Here is a 20,384-nt window from a genome sequence, read left to right as displayed (position 1 = left end):
TGACAAGTTTGGCAGGCACTTGTACTCAAATCCCTAAACTCTAGTACCCCTAAATAAAATCCAGTGCAACCAGCTGATTCTGAGGTTATCCAGAACCCACCTCTGTGTAACTTAAAATCAGTATAATCACAGTGTGTCTGGCCTCAGAGGTTTGTTAGAGAACATGAGACCGCAAACGACATGTTGAAGACCAAGGAGGTCAGAAAGAAAGTTTCAAGCCAGGAGAGACTGTAAAACGTTACCCAAAGCTGGAACATCTAACATGGCACGGTTCAAACCATCATCTAAAAACGACAGGTGGTGACAGCATCATGCTTTTCTTCAACAGAAGTCGGGAAGCTGGTCAGAATAGCCAAACATGGAGAGTCTGAAGAAAACCCATTAGAGGCTAAAAGAGACTATTAGCTTTCAGCAGGAAAGCTAGACAACTCTAAACACACAGCCAGAGCTAGATTAAAGCATGGCCATGTGTTACAATGTCCCAGTCAAAGTCCAGACCTCAATCCAGCTGACAATCTATAGTGAAACTTAAAAAATGCTGTTCAGACACGATCCTTGTAATCTGACTTGCCAAAAAAGGCCACAAACACAGTCACCAGATGTGCAAGTCTGCTGGAGAAATGCTCAAAAACCTGCAGCTGAAAGTCGGTTCGAGCAAGTATTGAGTTGGGGAGATGCATACAAAAAGATTTCTGAAAATCACGTGTCGTTTTCAACCCACTTCCCAATTATGTGCTGCTTTATGATGGTGTTTTACATAAAATCCTGATAAAATAGGTAGAAGTTGGTGGCTTTAACGAGACAAAATGGAGAACATCTCCAAGGTTGTAAAAACGTTTTGGATCGCATTGTAGTTGTGACATGATGGCTGACAATTAGTGAATAAGGATAAACATCTTGTGGGACTGATGCGATGCGTTTCTTCTAATACTTACAGCTTGTGCACCAAGTGGTTTCGGAGATCCTGTGTTATGTCTTCGTGCCAGCCTTTCCTTATACCTGTGGCAGAGGGCGGGGCTGCTGTGGGCATAGAGCCAACTCCTACAGCATCATTCATCAAACTGGAAACAGAGAAGAATCACGACTCTTTATTCTCACCGTCTGTTACCATAGTGACGTTTTTTTTAAGACTGACACAGGGTCAGGATGCACACAGATGACAGAACATGTGGACACATATTTTCACACTTTTTCTAAATGAAATCAGGAGATTGCACTGACCAACACGCTTCTGGAGAAGCTTAAAGCGTGCAAATAGTCTTTAGGGTCTGATTAGATTCATATCCGAATCCAAAAAGTCCGATATCAGCCCATTTGTGAACTAAGAACTTCAATAAACTGTTCATAAAACAGTTTAATGAAGGACTGTCATTAAACTGATTTCTTTTAAAGAAGAGGTAGTTTAGGTAAAACTGGTCATAAAACATCCGTCTTTGCTGTTTCAAATGATTCTTGTGAGAATCCCATGAATCTGAGCCATTTCTTACCTTTGGCTATTCACATTTAGATGCATCATGGTGTCCTGCAGTAAACTGGCTTGTTGACTCTGAGGTGAGGCACCCACACCACCGTTCACTCCCATCGGATTAACACCTGTACAAGAAGAAAGTGGGATAAACGATTCTAATTACAGAAACACAATTTCTCCTCAGCACTTTCTTCATTTGGACCTTTTGGGGAACGTAGGGCTGGACGATATAGAATAAAAGCATATCGATAAAATAGAAATCATATTGATCGATATCGATAATTATCAAAAAAAATTCAAAATATAAATTTTAAGTGCAGCCCTGACTATTTTATGCTGTTGCTTAATGAGCTATTTTTTAATAGATGGATTCAAACACAACTCTTTATTCAACCAACTTTTTACAAAACCTGTAAGTGTTAAAAAAGAAAAAAAGAACATGTGCTCTCTGAAGGCTGATGGAGCTTTCCTGAGTTTGTGATTGGTTGGGAGGATGTAATGACTGTAGTATTAACCTACATGATAGGCTAGAATGCATTGTTCTTTTATTGAGCCCTGTTTTTATATTGAACCACACGTCTATTGATCGATATATATCGTTATTGAATTATCGTCCAGCCCTAGAGGAACATTTGTCTGTTGTATTCATAGATTAACTCTGGTTTACTGGCTGCCTCTAAAGAGTCTGGAAGGTTTTGGGCAGTTCATAAAGGCAATACCTGACAAACCCAGGTACAGAATAGAGAGAATATCTGGAATAACCTGGACGGTCTCTATAAAAAAAAATAAAAAAAATATCTATTTGAAAGTATTAAAACCGTAGATGAGCTGTAATTTCACTGACCCATTGGATTGAGAGGCCTCATGCCGGCCTGCCCTTGGCCGGACATGTTGGGTTGACCAGGCTGACTCTGGATCTGGTTCCCCTGGTAGGTGAGCCCCAGGGCAGCATAGGCTCTCTCTATTGAACTGGGGTCAATCTGGCTGGGTGGGTTGATGTTCGGAGTACTGGGCTGGCTGCCTGGGAGAGAACCCAGCGAGCTTCCCAGTCCTGAACTAGCGACGCTGAGAAGAGCTGTGAGGACAACAAAGAGAGTTGATCAGGTTCTGCTCGACACCATAAAAAAAAAACAGCAAGTTCAACTAAAACCTCTAAAACAAAACCCATGATGCCGTTATTAAGCCCACTGCAGAATTTACAAGTGAGGCAAAAATGCAGAGGTTGTTGGTTCTGATCCATTAGCAAGCAAAGCCGGACAATCAGTTAGCAATCAGTGTCTACAAAGCTACTGTGAGAAAGTCAAACTAATAAATGAAAGCAAATGTGCCACAGCTTTCTTTAACAAACGGAGAACAGTGAAGACATGTAGTTTTGGTCAGATACAGACACTCACACTGCGGGTTCCTCTTGTCCCCGGCGTTCTTCAGTGGCAGGCAAACGGGACAGTCATGCCGCGTGCAGTTCTTCCAGTGGGAGATGATCTGTCTGGAGGACGCACAGTGAGCCACTGTTGGGGGGATCAAAGGAATAAAGGTGGGAATTAAGGAGGGTAGATAACATATACCAACATTTTAAAATAAAAAAATGGATTTGGTTTTGTTTAACAATTTCACATTATTCTAAAATAGCCTTGTGCAGCCATGAAATAATTTGTTTTATGTGCAACCAAAACAAGTTCATCCTGAACTTAAGCTGAGTCAACTAGAAAAATGGAGCCATTATAAAGAGAAGAAAATAAATAAATCTGACATACACTGACCCCTCATAGCCTTCTTTTCAGTGTCATCGCTCCAACCCTCACCTTGACAAGACTTGCCAGCCTGGCAGTGGGTCATGTGGTTCAGGACGTTTTTCATGGTTCGACAGTGGGGCAGGTTGCAATGCCGCACCTCTCCGTTAGCCTGCTCCCGCCGCTGGCACTTGTGTGCGTGAAGCAGGAGTACCAGCTGCTGCTGGATCAGCTTGCGCTTCTCAGGGTCGGCCGTGGGCGGCGCTCCGGCCGCCGCCGACGCTGCAGAGGCTTGAGCGTTGTAGCCCGCCAGACCTGCCTGCGCACTGGGGACCATCCCCGGGGCTCCCCCCACAGGTGCACCTGTTGGACCGCCCACGCCTGTCTGCGGCTGCTCGGCGTCCCAAGAAGGAAAGCAGAGGAAGATGAAATAGAGGAATGTGTTATGAAAAGTACTTTGAAAAGTGACAAAGCAGTAGCTTCAAAATAAGGGGAGAGGAGACGGTGAACATAACAGGGATGGACAGCTCCTCAGACCTAAATCTGACAAACCCAGCGCAGCGCAGGGCTTACCATGGCACCCATTCCTTGCATTGGCTGGTTCTTCTTGTCCACATTGAACTGGGCCAGGCTGTTGGCCATCGGACCTTTGTTCTGGAGTTGAGGGCCCAGCCCTGCAGCTCCCAGACCTTGACTTCCTTGACCCCCATATGGGCCTCCAAATGAGGCGCCCGGGTTCCCCATCATTCCCGGCTGGAAGAAGAAACACCAAAAGAGAAAGAGCAGTGTGTAAGAAGGTAGGTGGAAACCGCCGTAGCTTTCGCTTATAAAATACCTACAATCACTCTTCTTACCATTCAAGCAACGAAGCACCAAATCTAATTTCATTTTATGATCTGTTACAATCAAGGTTTACAAACTTGCAATTATAGCCCTTGAAAAAACCTTGTGTATACATTCTATAAAAAAAAAGTTTTGCTAGGAAATTATAAAAGTAATCTATAAAGCCATAAATTAATTAATCCCCTTTCCTTTTCATGCTTCATATTCTTTGTTTTTCCTTTAAGTCCCATAAAGCCCTTTGGACTGCCCTTTGTATGAACAATCTTACATAAATAAACCTCCCTTATCTTCGGTCAACCATGCAAACTCTAAGATGCAACTACTGCATGGATATTATTTGTGAAGATTTACACATTTCATTAAAAAAAAAAAGTCTGCACATCTAGTTAGAAAGTCTCCAAACACACAAGACGTAATGATATTTTGAGGAAGTTATTGCAACAACAATATTTGTTTGTATCCTTCCCTGCATCACTTCTAGATGATTAGAAACACAAATGCTGCTCCAAAACAACTCAAATGGACTTATTCTCAACAACAGTTCCATTGAGTAACAGATGGGACCAAGTTATTGCACTGAGAGTCACAAGTAAGTCGCTCCACTCAAGTCAAGTCCCAGGTCAAGACATGAGCCTAGAGTCAGAAAACTGAAGCATAATTTAAAAAGAAATAAAAACATTTTTTTTATTTGAATATCAGATTACTTGTATTACTTTTGTAAAAAGAGAGAACCCAAAATATGTCTGTGATCTGATGTCATATCTGCTTTGTTTTGTTGTTGCGGCAGTCTGAGCTCAGATTGCAATCACCTAGAATGTTACCTAGACTAGTGCTCTAGGTCACATGACCCATTCAGCGACCGCTCCAACCCTTTGAAGTTAAATAGGCGGGTTTTTGAGAAGGGCAGCGATACACACCAAGTGCTGGATATTGACCAGAAAAACGATTTAATATATCTCAAATTAATAAAATAATTGGGTCAAAACGTACACGGTTCTGCTTTAAGCATCTGATCTTCTAGTCACCAATATAGGCCGATCAATGGAAAATTGATTTCAACCTCTGGCAAACTGATTGCCATGTATCTAGCAATAACAGTGCATAATATTGTATACTGTGTACTTAATGTGTACTAATAATAATGATAATAATAATGTTCCCCTCTCTCACAGTTTAAATTGGTGCAGGATCAGAGATAGTTACTTTAAAGATGGTAGGTCCCTCTCCCACAGCAGATTTACATCAGTGGATTCATTTTTAGACCTGTGTGGCGTTTATGCGGTATGTTTGAATAATCCCAAAATAAAAGGCTCCTGTGTAACCTTATAGGATAGACACACATTTCCCTACAATTAAAATGCCAAAATAAATTTCCTCTGTACTGATCTGCTGCCTCCTGATTCCAAAAGTTTTTTTTTCTTCAAACATGAACACATGTTAGTAGATAGGTGACTAAATTAAACACTTGGATGCATATTTGTCAATGCTTCTGTAAGGAAAGAAATTTGAATAGATTTTTGGAAAAGTAATGTTGACTTATAACACTTATACCTAACCCTTTAAATATGTTGGGTTTAGTAGAGCCCCCTTTCTATAAGAGCATGGTCTGTTAAATCAAATACTAGCTCCTTTATTCTTTAAATCGCTAATCTAAACAATGATCTGCGTCTGGAAGCTTAAACTCTGCTAATATGGTGGGGGGAAAAAAACATGCGACCCTCTATAGCTGACAAGGAGAAAGAAAAAAAAATGCTGAAGGAGGCCACATTCTAGTTGCACTAAAGCTACAAACTAAGGCTACGACACTGATGTCTGAGAGCAATGTCAGTAAAGCTCCTGTATCTGCAGCAGTGAAGAGCTAACCCTGAGGAAAAAGCTAATGCTGTATGTTTATATATTAGCTTCACATACATAATTCTTATTATTATTATTAAACACAGGGTTTCCCTTAGAAAATGGGGTAATCCTGGCGGTATTTGTCATGGTGGGTTGAGGGAGGAGCGCGCAGGGGGAGGTGCACAGAACAGGGGAATTGGAACCACGAGGAGCATTGCGTGATACAGCTCGATGGAAAGGTACAGCGGTGTACGTCGAGCTAGTAGCTGCTAGCGTTAGCTTATATTTTCCCCTACACTGGAACTTTAATGTTGCTCTCAAACATCGAGGCATTTAAAAGAAACAAACTACACTTTGCCTGGCGGGGAGGAGGCGAGTAAAGCCTGGCGGTCTGCCTTGCTTTAATACGGTGGGGAAACCCTGAAATACTTTCAGAAAGGATACTTACGCTTAGTGTCATCTTGTCTACAGTTTTGCTAAAATAGAAAATGACATTTCACTGATATATTTCTCTAAATGATGATTGAATTGTCCCCTACTTATTGGTTTTACCCTGATTGAGAAAGTTAAGTGTGTCACATTGTAATTCATCTATTTATTTTTTTTGTTCAACCTGAAGTAACCCCGTGGCTTCCAAAACCTGGTATCGAGTACCAAGTATTTTTTTCTTCGCACTGGTAGATCTTTGGTCAAAGGAGCGGGGACTCCCCGGGTGCAGGCTGCTTCTGAGCAGGGAGAGCTTTCAGGTGTTAGTCTGAAAGGCAGACAGCAGCTATGGTGGATGGACGGACACTCTTCAGAGGCAAAACGTAACAGCTTTCACCCAGGGCCGGATTATCCATAAGGGCCAGTGCCCAAGGGCACCAACCATGGGGGGGCACCACATGACGCATACTTTGAAAATATATTTTTCATAAATTGTTATATTATTTACTTGAAATTGTTGAAAGACCATGCATTATTCGTTTTGTGAACACTGATTTCACAAGAATAATAAATGATAAATAAATCAAGATTTTTTTTGATTTCAACATTTTAAAATGAGATATTTGAATATTGCTCACTGCTCATATGCCTATGTGGGAGGGGGGGGGGGGGGGGGGGAGTGGGGGGCTTTGAGGTATAGTGCCTAAGGGCACCACATTGTCTTAATACGGGCCTGCTTTCACAGAGTGTAAAATGAGAGAAAGCCTTTGTAAATCCACACATCTCAAACACCAGGTCTGTGTATAGAAAGCTGAAGAGTCCTTTTTCTTTCGTTCATGCATGGTTCAGAGTTTGTAAATTGTAAAATTATAATTTGATTTGACCCACTCCATTTATAGTGGTTCCTAATATCAATGTTGTCATTCTTCAGTTTTTCTGGACTTCCTTGAAGAAAGACCTTTTCATTTCTCCTTGCCCATGACTGAAAAGTCCTGTATTCACTGAAAACTCAGCTCGAGTCCACTCGGTTTGACACAGCTGTTGAGTAGGACCGGAGGAACCCGGGCTGGCCCTAAAAAAACTGCTCATGAAACTCTGGCAAGAGGGCGGAGTCAAGAGGTGTGCAGCCAAACCGAGTCGGCGGATTAGATTACGACAATCAGACCTGCAACAGTTCAACAAATCGACTATATCTAAATGAATAAAGCACTGACAGGGTCTCACACTGACTGGTGTGTTAACACCTGAAACATTATCAGCATCTGATTTTTTTGTTTGGAGTCTAAGGTCCTTGTAACACATAAAATACGCAACTACCCGCTACCAGACATGCAAAATTACTTCAAAAGGCAATTAAAACACTGGATTCCTTTCAAGGGAACATACTGTACAAAAAAAACACATTTTGAATCCTTAAATACATTTTGTTGTGTACTTGGGGTCTTTAGGTGTGCAGAAAATCTTAATGCTGTCTGTCCAGGTACTGCGTAGGCATCTTTTTATTCTGTTTGGCTCATACTTTTCTTGGCTCATATTTTTCAACCACTTCAGTTACTCTGTTCCTTGTTAACTTGTTTTTTAACAATTAGGTCACAGTTTTTGCTGTGGAGTTGCTGAATATGGCCATGGTCTTCTGGCTTACCAATTTCACAAATCTGTCATTGTTATTTTTTGCGGCAATTTTATAGTTCAAGCTGAAGGATGCCGAAGCTACCAGTGGATAAGTCAAATTATTCGGTTGTGGGGTGAATTAGCCCACACAGCTCATTAGACCGTCCCCCAGCGAACTACAAAAATGGCCGTGTGGAGTGGAACCCTCTGTGACCTGGAAGGGGGATGGGAAGCGCCTCCTTTAAAGAGAACGCACCATAACGAGTCGCTCTCAGACGCACCTCAGAAGAGGCGCTGTGGGGCGGCGATAACGAGGAATCCAGACCAAAGCATTGCAGTTCTACTTTATATAGATCACAACTGAATGATTTCAACGTGAAAAGGAAGGCATTAATACAGCATGAAATGTTCCCTTTAAGCTTGATTAAAATATGAAATGTGTAAGGCCTAACTTTATTGGTGGTATAGAAAAAAAAGTTTGGCATTTGAAAATGGAGAGAACAATCAAAACATATTTGACTGAAATAGATTTTAGACAAAACCTATTGGTTGGATGGATGGATGGATATAATGAGTAATGTTTTTACAAAATGTATATAAATTTACATTGGACTACAAAAATAGGTAGCCTTTCCCTTTAACATCATATTGTTGTAAGTAGGTTTGATATGATATGCACATCTTCAGGCAAATGCTGCTGAACTTTTAACCAATTATCATTTCTAGCATCACCTGAAATCCATCAGTTTAAAAACGATGTTATGTCAAGTCCATACCTTGTTCATCGCTCCGTGCTGTTGTCCCCTCAACGCTCCCTGCCCCCCAGCTCCTTGCTGTTGTAGAGTGTCGGCCAACATGTTGCCGCTGCCAGCCATCCCCTGATTGCCGAAGCCCATCCTGGGGGAGCCGTTCATCACCTGGTTCCCAATCATACCCGACTGCTGCTGTCCGTTATTGGCTTTCTGCTGCACACCAATCATGCCCCTGTTGCCCATCATTCCAGTCTGTTGTTGCTGCATCATGTTAGCCTGCTGCTGAGTGGAGAGGTGCTGCTGCTGGCCCATCATCTGCTGAGGCCCTTGACCTGAGGATGCCTTCATGTTCGCTAGGTGTTGCCCCATCCCTGTAGGGCCCCCGGGGCTTCCCATGGCTCCTTGATGCCCTTGTTGACTTGATGTGGTTGTACGCAAAAGCTCTGACAGTTGCTTGTGCTTAGCCACTGCATCCTGGCCTCCGCCAACAACCCCGGTATCCCCTCCAGGGCCTGGGCCGAAGCCCAGCCCCATTCCTCCTGCTGTCCCATTGCCACCTGCAGCACCCAGACCCCCAGGTCCTCTTTGCAAACTGCTGCTCAGCTGGTTAAGGTCCCCATCATTGACCAGAACTGGTTCACTGGGGAGGATAAGTTCATCCGGGAGAGCATGCTCCAAGTCTATAAACCCAAAATCTGAAATGTGGGAGAAATCAAAAGGTTAGAATGGGAAATAAAAACACCAGCAATGCTACAGGAATTATTCAATTTCCCACATGATCAAGTGAAAATGCAATAAACCATTAAGAGAAAATGCAACAATCACCTCCACTCATGAATAAATAACACATACAACACTACCAAGCACCAAAACTAAGGATGTACCAATCTAGAATTATGGAGCTATGCATGATCACCTATAGTTTATATACTTCCTTACCCACCACCTTTCAAAATGGTCCAAAAATGACCACACAGCTAAAACTGCTTCTCTGCTGGGGTAAAACACTCCACAATCCTGTGATGCACCACTGTCATATGCCCAAACTAATACCACCTGGCCAATTCACTACCAAAGCACACACAGAAAGGGCAACAAGATGCAATTAAACATCAGTTGTACAAAAAAAAAATCCCAATGCAATTACATCCCTTTAATTTTTTGTCAAGAGGTAACAAAACACAAATCACACATTTTGGTTTTTATTTTTAGGATTTTCTCAGATTTAAAAAGACTCCATATTTCAAGTAATAAAACAAAAAGAAGAGGCTTAAATTTAGTTAGATTTTTTATTTTATTTTGATGTTTCACATATTAGCTCTGATAGGCAGACTGCTTAATTAAATGCAGTTCCTGCAAAGTAATCCACATTGTACACATTTTGTTACCTTACAACCACAAATCCCAATGTACTTATGGTGAGACTTTATTAAAAACACCGCAAAGTAAGGGAAATGATATGTGGTTTTCTATTTATATATATAAAAAAATCTGAAAGTGTGGCATGCATTTGTATCCAGCTCCCCAGAGTCATTAATTTTGACTTGCTTTGGCTGCTATTCCAGTTGCTGGTCCTTTGGGGTATGATTCTATCTACCAACTCTGCACATTTATTGATCACCAAATTTTCCTTTCAAAACCGAGATCGTCTTTAAACATCCATTTCCGAGTCTTGCCGCAAATTCTCTATTTTAATTGAGGCATTCCAATACATTGATGTGTTTTAATCTAAATCATTCCATTATAGCTAGGGCTGAGTAATACGGCTTAAAAATAAATTCTCTGATTTTATTACACCAAATCTAATTAATAAATTTTTCCCCCTCCTTTTCGTTTCACAAAAATAAATTAAAAGAAATTATTAGGCAAAACTTGCTTTTATTTCAAGCACTTAATCTGGGAGTTGACCTGACGAACTGTGAAACATGCTTGTAAAACAAGATGGCGGCCATGCTATTGTAAATAATGACAATATTACTAAATGACTGCTAATTATACCTCTGGCTGTTAGCTTAGGGTCGTTTTCTTACTCAATGTAAAAATCCATCCCAGGCTCCAATTGTCAAATTAGATGGATAATGTCTGAACAGTATTTTTTTTTATCAGTTTAGACATAAGCTATGTTTACAAGCAGAAAATTTCACGACCGGATTGAAATGTATTCAGGCTAAATCATCGGATTGTAGCATTTAAATGGTGACACAATCAACAACCCAATCATGATGTGCACTTATATGCGCCTGGCTTTATTCAAAAACTCAGACACGCGCAGTTATCAAATTCCCCTATAAAAAAAATAAAAAAAACACAGAAGAAGAACTTCCATCTTTGCTGAACAAGCAAAAAATAATAAACAAAGCAGTATTATGCGAGTTCATTTGTCTTCCGAGCGGCCACGTTGGACTTACATGTGGTTCTAATTACTGCTGAAACGTTACTGAATAAATAATGCCTCAATGTTTTAGAGAAATGAAAAACAGTCAGTAAAGTTCCCGTCTGGAATAAAAACCTCACAGTCAACTAACCTAACGCGCTAGCTGTTATTAGCTTGATGCACGTTTCGCCCAACGCTCCTCAGGCACCTCACGCAAGCCACCAGACCACTACCGCCAGGATTCCCCCATGTTCTGTAGGAAACCCTGGCAAGATTTAAGCCCTCCTACCCTCAGGAAACGAGAAGGGGGAGGTGAGCAGACACCGGGGCAGCGTACTGAAAACCTGTTTGCTATCCCGTCTCAGAGCGAGGAGATTGAATAACAAGGGGAAATAAGCAAGCATGCATGCATGCGTAAATTATCGCTCTTATTTTAATTAATCACGTGATTAAAATTTATTGTGCGATTAATTGATTTATTATCGCGATAGATCTAGTCATATAGACATGCCAATGTCTACATATTGTGATCAGATTAAGCTCAATTGGAACTTAATTGTACTCTGAAAACAGCGTCCATTTAAACACTTATGCCGATTAGAGATCGACTGATACAAGTTATTTAAGGCCGCTGCGGATACTGATTCTTCTGACATTAGTCTAACCGATAACGATATGTACTGCCGATTTTTTAGGGACCGATTTTTGAGGCCGATATTGTTTTTTCTTTCTCCATTTACATGATAAATATAACAACGATAACAAATGTCACACAAGTCTTAAAACTTGATTTTAAACCAGCTAATATTAACAATCTGCTTCAGACGGCAGTCTGAAAGGTACACAAAAAAAAATGCATCACGACTCTTGTGACAGCGCTTTGTCACAGCGAGAAGAGCATCTTCAGCTTAGTGGGGAGAAGGAGAAGAAAAAACACTGACCACCGCTGCAGTGTATGGACATTATTTTATGGAGATTTAGATGTATACTATGCAGTGATCGGTAATTACTTTTATTTGGATAACTTACATAATTTTCCATTAAAACAAAACACACGCATAGCAGTGGCAGCTCACCCGCCGGCAATTAGACGTGGGTTTTTAGATACAGAAACAGACACACAGCTGTTTCCTCTCGCTCATAGTGAGAAGGCGGCAGACTTTCAAAGGCCAGGTCAGCTAAATTACAGTTAAAACTACATCAAAAGTGAAAAACGTACCCATGGCACCCAGTCGTACAATATTGCCAGCCACTCTCTGCCGGGGATGGAGTGGCAATGTATGCGCTTCACATCTCAAGGCATGGCTGCTGAATATGTTAATGAATCGGTATCGGCAGATATGCGCAAATTGGTATCGGCCGATACTGATTCAGGAAAAAACGCAAATATCAGCCAAAAATTATCGGCCGGCCGATATATATCGGTCAACCTCTAATTGCGATCATGTTATTTAGATTTGAGTCAAACAGCCACGACTGCGCATGTGCGTCCTCGTCTCTCATTGCGTAACACAGGAAGCGCCATTAGTGTTGCTAAGCCTGTAGCTTTATTACCGAGCGCAGCAACGTTCACCTGCTCTGAGAACCTGACGTAGGTCCATTCTGAGCGCTCAGAAGACACAGAACCAACACTTTCACCTTTGTTTGCGCATGCAATTGTTCCCATTATGTGTTTGCTTTTATCTGATTGTTCAATAAAAGTTAAAAAAGAACATTTTCAGATTTTTTGTTTCCTTCAATACAGGCGAAGTAGTGTTTTTTAGGGAAATTTAAGGAGTGCGCACGTCACAGTGCCCGTATTCTGAATAAAGCCTGGTGATGGTAAAGGTACCTCATGATCGGATTAATAGACTTTGTGTCCATACTAACAATGTATTCGAATTATTTTTTATTTTTTCAATCCAAAACACATTTCAATCTGATCTAGGTGTTTCGAGCATGTAAACACAGCTAATGAGATGTTCATAGTTTGGCCTACTGTTTAACAACCTAACCCAGATTTATCTGAAGGAGGTAAGTGGCACTGGATTTTAGATTGGGGTATTGGAGTAAAGGGGGCTATCCACCCCTCACTCTTGTTTTATTAGTTAAAAAAAAAAACAATATTCAGTTTCCACTTGACGGATAAGCACTATTTTGTGTTGCTATATCCAATGAAAGTGTGTGCTTGTAGGGTGACACCGTCACATACAGTAGAACCAACACATCGCATCCTAGCACCCTTAAGATTTTCTTGAAAGCTCTGCAGTTCATTCCAAATATTACCAAAGTAACAAATGTGCGAAACCATCTTAATGGATAACCCATCAACCTAATGGCAACTGGGGGGGGTACACATGATCGTGTTAATTAACTAATTAATTAATAAATCACGAGCTGGTTATAGCTAACGAGTGAGGATCAGTGTTTGGGCATGGCGATCTAGATTTCTCCTAGGCCGTTATTCCAGTTGTTGCCACACGCCACCAACCAAACAAAATTTTAATAAAAAGACTAAAATGATGATTATAGTTTAACAATCACTCAAGCCCCTGGCCTACATTTAGCTCTACGTCGCGTAGAAGTCCCATTTTAAACACTCTGTACTTTGGCTAACAGTTTCAACGACAGCTCGGCAGAGAGCAGAGCTAGATTTTGAACGCCTTGTATAACACACCAGTCTATCAAGACAAGCACTCCTGTGACACAACGACAAAGCTCCCAAAACTTTAGCATAAGTTCCCCTGGGACTAAGGTTTGTATCAACTAAGCAGAAGTAGCCATTAGACTCGACACCGTCGGCTGCGGAGCCGCACACAGCCCGGAGTTAGCCCCGTGGCTAACGCGGCTTCCTCCGGCTAAAATGGCTGTTAGCACGGCAGCTAGCAGGGGGAGCCCTTCCTCACGTCCGACACACACTCGCAGGCAAGCTAGCGTTAGCGAGCCACGACAAAAACAGGCGAATAACCCCTCCTCGACGCCCTTTTTCGGCCAAACACGCCGCCGAGAAACATTAATGTCAACGAATACAGCGGCTGCCGACGATACGTTAAATCAAAACTTACCATTTCCATCGCTGGCGGAGGCGGAAAGTGCCGGAGAGGAGAGTTTAGGCCTCTTGGCTGAAGGCGGGCCAGAGTCCAGAACGTTCTCGGCCATATTTTTTCGAAATAAAAATATAGAAAGTATCCACAATTGTAGACGTTTTCACGCCTTTAGAAGCCCATTCCTTCTCGTTGCCAATATTGCGACTTTTCCCCCTCCGTTTGGGGTACTAAGAGGGGGAAAGTCCCGTGTAGAAAATACTCCTCTTTCCCTGGGTTCGCCTCTCGATTTCAGCCTCGGCGCATATCTACCCTCTCCCTCCCTCCCTCGTCGGATTTTTTGTTCTTTATAAATTTCTGCCAGCGGAGGAGGAGGAGGGGGTCGATGAAAGTAAAGAGGGGGACACACGCATCTGCTTCCCTCCAGCAAACTTAAAGCGGCTCCTCTGGTGTCAATAAAGCGTCCCCGGGTGTTGCCTCCATGGTTGCATCCGTCATTTCAGCCTCCTTTCCTGCGGAGTCAGGATGAAGATAATGTCGGGCACGGAGGCTCGCTCGGCTGCGAAGTGACGGCGGTGGTGCTTGCTGGTGGCAGCGGGTGAGGATGATGGGATGCAAATCAAACACATGCACAACGCTGACAAAATGTACAGTTGCAATAACGATCAAAAGTATTTTCGTAAATATTTTTGGCCATAGTTGTTACAGGTAAAAAAAAAAAAAAAAAAAAAAAAAAAAAAAAAAAAGGAAGAAGAAGAAGAAAGAAAAAGATGTATTATCGCAAAAACAAACTTGCGTCTCCTCATTTTTGGGTGATTATATGCTAAGAAATCTACATTATTCAATAATCACCAGTTAACTTTGGCAAAAGCTAACTCTTTTAATACTTATTTCCCTGTTTTTTTTTGTTTTTTTTTTTAGCTGAGACATTGGTAGAGCCAAACCAACTTTACGTCAAAAGGGTGCTTTTCCAAAAGGACACACGTACACAGTGCCGTGCACACCCATTGAACTTTGTCACATTTTGGTTCCAACCTTAACATTTTGTTTATTTTTTATGTTCACTGGAATTTAATGATGAACAAACACAACGTAGCATGTAAAGTGGAAGGATCGATTATACTTTTTTCGCACAATCTTTTTACAAAAATAAAAACCTTAGTCTCCATTAATATTTACTCCAAGGTTCATTCATTTTTATTTATTTTTTTTTTTTTTTTTGCTCCACTTACTGATTAAAGTCTTTTGGGGTATGTCTCTATTCGGATACTGAAAGAGAGACTGACATTTTTTTCCAATTATTCTTAGCAAAACGTCTCAAGTTGGTTTAAAAAGGTTGTCTGTGAACAGCATTTCTCAAGTCCTACAGATCAATTAGATCTATGTCTGAACTTTGACTGGGCCATTCTAAGAGAACTATACTTTGATGTAAACTCTTCCAGTGTCATGGAAAGCGAGGTGTAACTTCTAACACATTTTTTTTAAAGATTGTGCTGAATTTAGCGCCTTATATCTTTCCATTAACTCCAGACCAGATTCCCTGTTGAACAAAGGCAATCCCACAGTATGATGCTGCCACTACCATGTTTTACCTGATAGTTCAGCGTATTATCGCAAAAACAAACTTGCGTCTCCTCATTTTTGGGTGATTATTTGCTAAGAAATCTACATTATTCAATAATCACCAGTTAACTTTGGCAAAATGTAACTCTTTTAATACTTATTTCCCTGTTTTTTTTTAGCTGAGACATTGGTAGAGTCAAACCAACTTTACGTCAAATGGGTGCTTTTCCAACACGGACACCCGTATACAGTGCCGTGCAAAGTATTCACACCCATTAAACTTTGTCACATTTTGGTTCCAACCTAAACATTTTGTTTATTTTTTATGTTCACTGGAATTTAATAATGGACAAACACAACGTAGCCTGTAAAGTGGAAAGATCAGTTATACTTTTTTGGCACAATCTTTTTACAAAAATAAAACCTTAGTCTCCATTTATATTTACTCCAAGGTTCATTCATTTTATTTTATTTATTTTTTTTTTTTTTGCTCCACCTACGGATTAACGTCTTTTGGGGTATGTCTCTATTCGGATACTGAAAGAGAGACTGACATTTTTTCCAATTATTCTTAGCAAAACGTCTCAAGTTGGTTTAAAAAGGTTGTCTGTGAACAGCATTTCTCAAGTCCTACAGATCTATGTCTGAACTTTGACTGGGCCATTCTAAGAGAACTATACTTTGATAAATAAACTCTTCCAGTGTCATGGAAAGCGAGGTGTAATTTCTAACACATTTTTTTAAAGATTGTGCTAAATTTAGCGCCTTATATCTTTCCATTAACTCCAGACCAGATTCCCTGTTGAACAAAGGCAATCCCACAGTATGATGCTGCCATTACCATGTTTTACCTGATAGTTCAGCATATTGACCAGCAAATCCAATATTGTTCTAATGTGACCAGTGCACCTTCTCCCTTAGAATTCTTTGACCAAGCTGCCAATAGGCATTTTTGTGGCTTTGTTTGTAATTCACACTTAAGTAAGTCTATCTCACGAACTCCCAATATCAAACTGCGGTTAGTGGTGCTAACATTACAAATTGTGAAGGAATTCAAAGGGTGTGAATACTTTCATGTGGCAACAAATTTCTATTTTCTCTTCTTGGGTTAACTTAAAATCGTTCATTGATAGTCCTCAGTAATAATTTTAATTTTCATTGTATCACAACCTAAAAATATTCTTCTTGTCTACTTTTAAACCAATATACATACTGTAAGTGTTTACTTTAAACTCAAACTGAACCAATCCATACATAATGTCAAGAATTAATTATCCATAAAAAACCCTCTTAAATGAAAATTTTCTAAATCTAAATTTAAGAAACTGTTTTAAGCATTTTTTTATTCCTCATATTCATGAATCACTCTTTGTCTCATTACCTTTATTGCCCCCACATGGCAGTATTTTACAGCAGGGATATGTTTACACTGTAATGATTCATAACCTCAAATAAAACAAGTTGATGTTTTGAGAACACGTTTCACCAAAACAGAATGTTAGTGTGATCTAAGCAAATAATGATCTGAAAATATGAAACTTTTCCTGTATGTGCCATATTACAGTAAAAAAAAACAAGAACAAGTACTAAGCATGAGTTTAAAAAAGAGACTGCCACACTATTTAAAAGATCCCATTAAACTTGGCACAAAGGGAGCATCTGGTGAAACTAGGGGAATGTATAACTTAGAAAAATATGTCTAACTTTAAAGTTGGCACTTCAGTTGAAAAACATGGACTGAAACAAGAGAAGACTTGGAGAGGAGTCTTATAGTCATGTGTTTGTGAGACTGGAAAGGGGCTAATCGGTACATTTCAGCATGTAAACTGGTGCCGAACAAAACACAAAAGAGAAAAATGTTCACAAGAATATTTATTATCATCTGCTGATGGGTGAGCAACATCCCTCTCTACCTGTCCAGGTAGCAGACTGTTGTGTTCTGTTTTTGTGTTTTGTTTTATAGAAATTTTTTGAGGTCAAGCCTCATTTGTGATGCTACATGTTATTTTTGGAAGTTATTTAATTCTTTATCACAAGCAAAACACTTGATATTTTTTTGTTATTATTATTGTAGGTTTACAGTTTTTTTTTAATTATCATTTCTTGTTAAGATCTGTCCCTGGCATCACCATTTGCAACTAGTAAACAGGAATAAGTAAGCAATAATGATGTGTTTTTGAAAGTTTGTTTGTACACAGATTAACAATTTACCCCATTCTGTTAAATCTGTTCACATTTCCCAAGAAGTTTACTACCAGTAAAAAGTTTGGACTAACCTTTGTCGTTCAGTGGCCTTTCCTTATTTTTATGAATTCCCACAGTGCAGATACATAGTGAAGACATCAAAACTATGACTCAGAGAAATGTAAAAATTTGTATCAAGCACGAAATTCTGACATAACTCAAAACATCTTGTATGTCTTAGCTTTTTCTATCCCCCACCACCCTCTTTTTGTTTCGACTACTGCTTTGGTCACTCTTGGCCTTCTCTCGATGAGCTTGATGAAGTTAGTCACCTGAAATGGTTTTGCAATTGTCTTGAAGGAGTTCCCAGAGGTACAAATAAAAATAAAGACAAACCATGGAATAAGAAGGTGAGTCCAAACTTTTGACAAGCAGTGTGAGTCTTCCATTAATTGCCACCCAATTGTGGAGTAGGGAATCAAGTTTCCCAAGGAGCCTGGAGTATGGTGTATTAGGAATTGGGGTACAAAAGGGAGACCAGGTCCTTGAAGGTCCAATTACTGATTTTACTGACTTTGGAACGCCTCCTAACACAGATAGACTAACCCTCTGAAATCAGCTTTGGTGAACACATTCAACTCAGGAGAAGCAGTAATTTAGTGACAGCCAGTACATTATATCCACCACACATTTATTTATTTTTTCCAGTTGGGGGTATGGTTTTTGAATGTTGCAAACACATACACGTCTCAATTACGTTTGACTTGCTGTGGGAACATCAACATCCAGGTGATGGCACTGTAACCTGAACCTCTCTATAATGAACTATACCTTGGAATACACCAGGCTGGTGTAGGTTTCAAACCTCAAGTTGTTTCAAGGAGTTATTATAGATGGTGTGGATTTTATGAAGAATCCTTTTCTTGCACAATCAGAAGTTCCAGAGAGTCCTCAGAACAGAGCGAGCCTTCTTTATCAGCTTGTTGAGCTTTTTTAAGTCACTGGCTCTCATGGTGCTACCCCAACAGGTGAGGACAGAAGAGATCACACTCTCCACAACAGACTTATAGAAGATCTGCAGCAAACACTGAAGAGCCAGATGTTCATCAACCAGTACCTTCTGCTCTGTCCCTTCTTGTAGACAGATTCACTAGGGCCCGGGACAACACAGTCTTTTTGCCCCCCCCCCCCCATACACCTGCCGCCACCACACGTACGCGTGCGCGCGCACACACACACACACACACACACACACACATATATATATATATATATATATATATATATACACACATATATATATATATATATATATATATATATATATATATATATATATATACACACATATATATATATATATATATATATATATATATATATATACACATATATATATATATATATATATATATATATATATATATATATATATATATATATATATATATATATATTATACCAAAAAAAGTCAATTTAACTGTACACTTCATGCCCTTGAAATCTCTGTATTTTATACTGGATATTTTCAACCCATCTATTGAATTTAGTGCACTAGTTGATCTTTTCTTCACAAGAGAACAGCAAGCACTGCAGCCAAAATATGGCCTTTTTTGACCTTAGCCAGTCCCTAAGCTTGATGTATCATGAAACTGTTGACCTTTCGGGTTTTGTGATTTTTTATTTTATTATTACAATTAAATAATAGTAATAATACTAATAATAATTATGTTCATAGTGTTTTTTCCTAATCCACCTCTTATATCTTTCAATCCTTATGCAATTTTGACTGTGTTGTGTGCACCTGCCTGTTGCTTTAATACTATAATTTTCCCTGTCGTGGGATAAATAAAGGATGAGCTAATGTTACCTTATCTTAAATAACACTTTTTAATAGGATATATGTACTGGGTTCTTTCAGTGTTAACATGAACTGCTGCTGAAGATGACCACTCTTATCTACCTGGATGTTCTCTGGAGGACTCAAACGCCTCAGTCAGTGACGTCAGTCTGTGGGTCTGTCGGGGCAATGACAGAAGTTTCGTCTCCGCTCTCCGTTTCTGTCGCTCAACGTTTTCTTACCCATGGATTTTCACATGCTTAGACAAATTTGTTGTGTCTCCACTGAATTTAACCGGCTTTTTACAAAACATACAGCTTGATTTCATTTACGGTATTACAATAAAGCCAAACGGCGCTTCTTTCCCTCTTCATGTTTTACCGCTCCTGTTTTCTCTCTCTCTCCGAGTTTGAGCAGCGCAGCGTGGATGTTTGTGAGAGACACCAGAGAGCTGAGTGGGCGGGCCAGGCTGAGCCTGTATGCTGATTGGCTGGCGCCGCTGAGCCATGTACTTGAGGGGAGGGGGAGCAGCAACGTGCCATGACACAGACGCGGAGACTTTGGATGAAGCTGCGCGTTGACTGACACTCTGACTGACCATTTTAATGGTCAGTCAGAGTGTCAGTTTTGGGCCCCCCTTCTGTCTTGGGCTCGGGACAACTGACCCATTTGTCCCCCCCCTGTCGGCGGGCGTGGATTCACTGATGCATCTCGAGAAACCTTGCCTGATTCGT

General features: G+C 40.3%; 1 protein-coding gene across 7 annotated transcripts in view; it reads right to left on the bottom strand.

Moving 5' to 3' along the window:
* The window catches only part of ep300a (E1A binding protein p300 a), a 38,716-nt gene extending 24,072 nt beyond the window's left edge, over positions 1 to 14,644 (bottom strand). For 4 of the 7 annotated variants that reach the window (XM_021319820.2, XM_021319821.2, XM_036142460.1 and 1 more), the window contains exons 1-8: positions 14,085 to 14,644; positions 8,691 to 9,361; positions 3,772 to 3,951; positions 3,271 to 3,589; positions 2,857 to 2,976; positions 2,313 to 2,543; positions 1,488 to 1,593; positions 936 to 1,061 (exon numbers count right to left, since the gene is read on the bottom strand). In XM_021319820.2, the coding sequence (XP_021175495.2) occupies positions 936 to 1,061; positions 1,488 to 1,593; positions 2,313 to 2,543; positions 2,857 to 2,976; positions 3,271 to 3,589; positions 3,772 to 3,951; positions 8,691 to 9,361; positions 14,085 to 14,178 (1,847 nt within the window). In that variant the 5' untranslated portion in view covers positions 14,179 to 14,644. The remainder of the gene's footprint in view (positions 1 to 935; positions 1,062 to 1,487; positions 1,594 to 2,312; positions 2,544 to 2,856; positions 2,977 to 3,270; positions 3,590 to 3,771; positions 3,952 to 8,690; positions 9,362 to 14,084) is intronic. The other 3 variants (XM_036142459.1, XM_036142462.1, XM_036142463.1) reach the window with 1 other exon arrangement.
* Positions 14,645 to 20,384: the final 5,740 nt, after the last annotated feature.

Source organism: Fundulus heteroclitus, chromosome 10 (genome assembly GCF_011125445.2).
Source record: "Fundulus heteroclitus isolate FHET01 chromosome 10, MU-UCD_Fhet_4.1, whole genome shotgun sequence".
Classification (NCBI taxonomy): Eukaryota; Metazoa; Chordata; class Actinopteri; order Cyprinodontiformes; family Fundulidae; genus Fundulus; species Fundulus heteroclitus.
The sequence above is the reverse complement of the archived record's forward strand: the minus strand, read 5'-3'. Positions and strand labels throughout refer to the sequence as shown.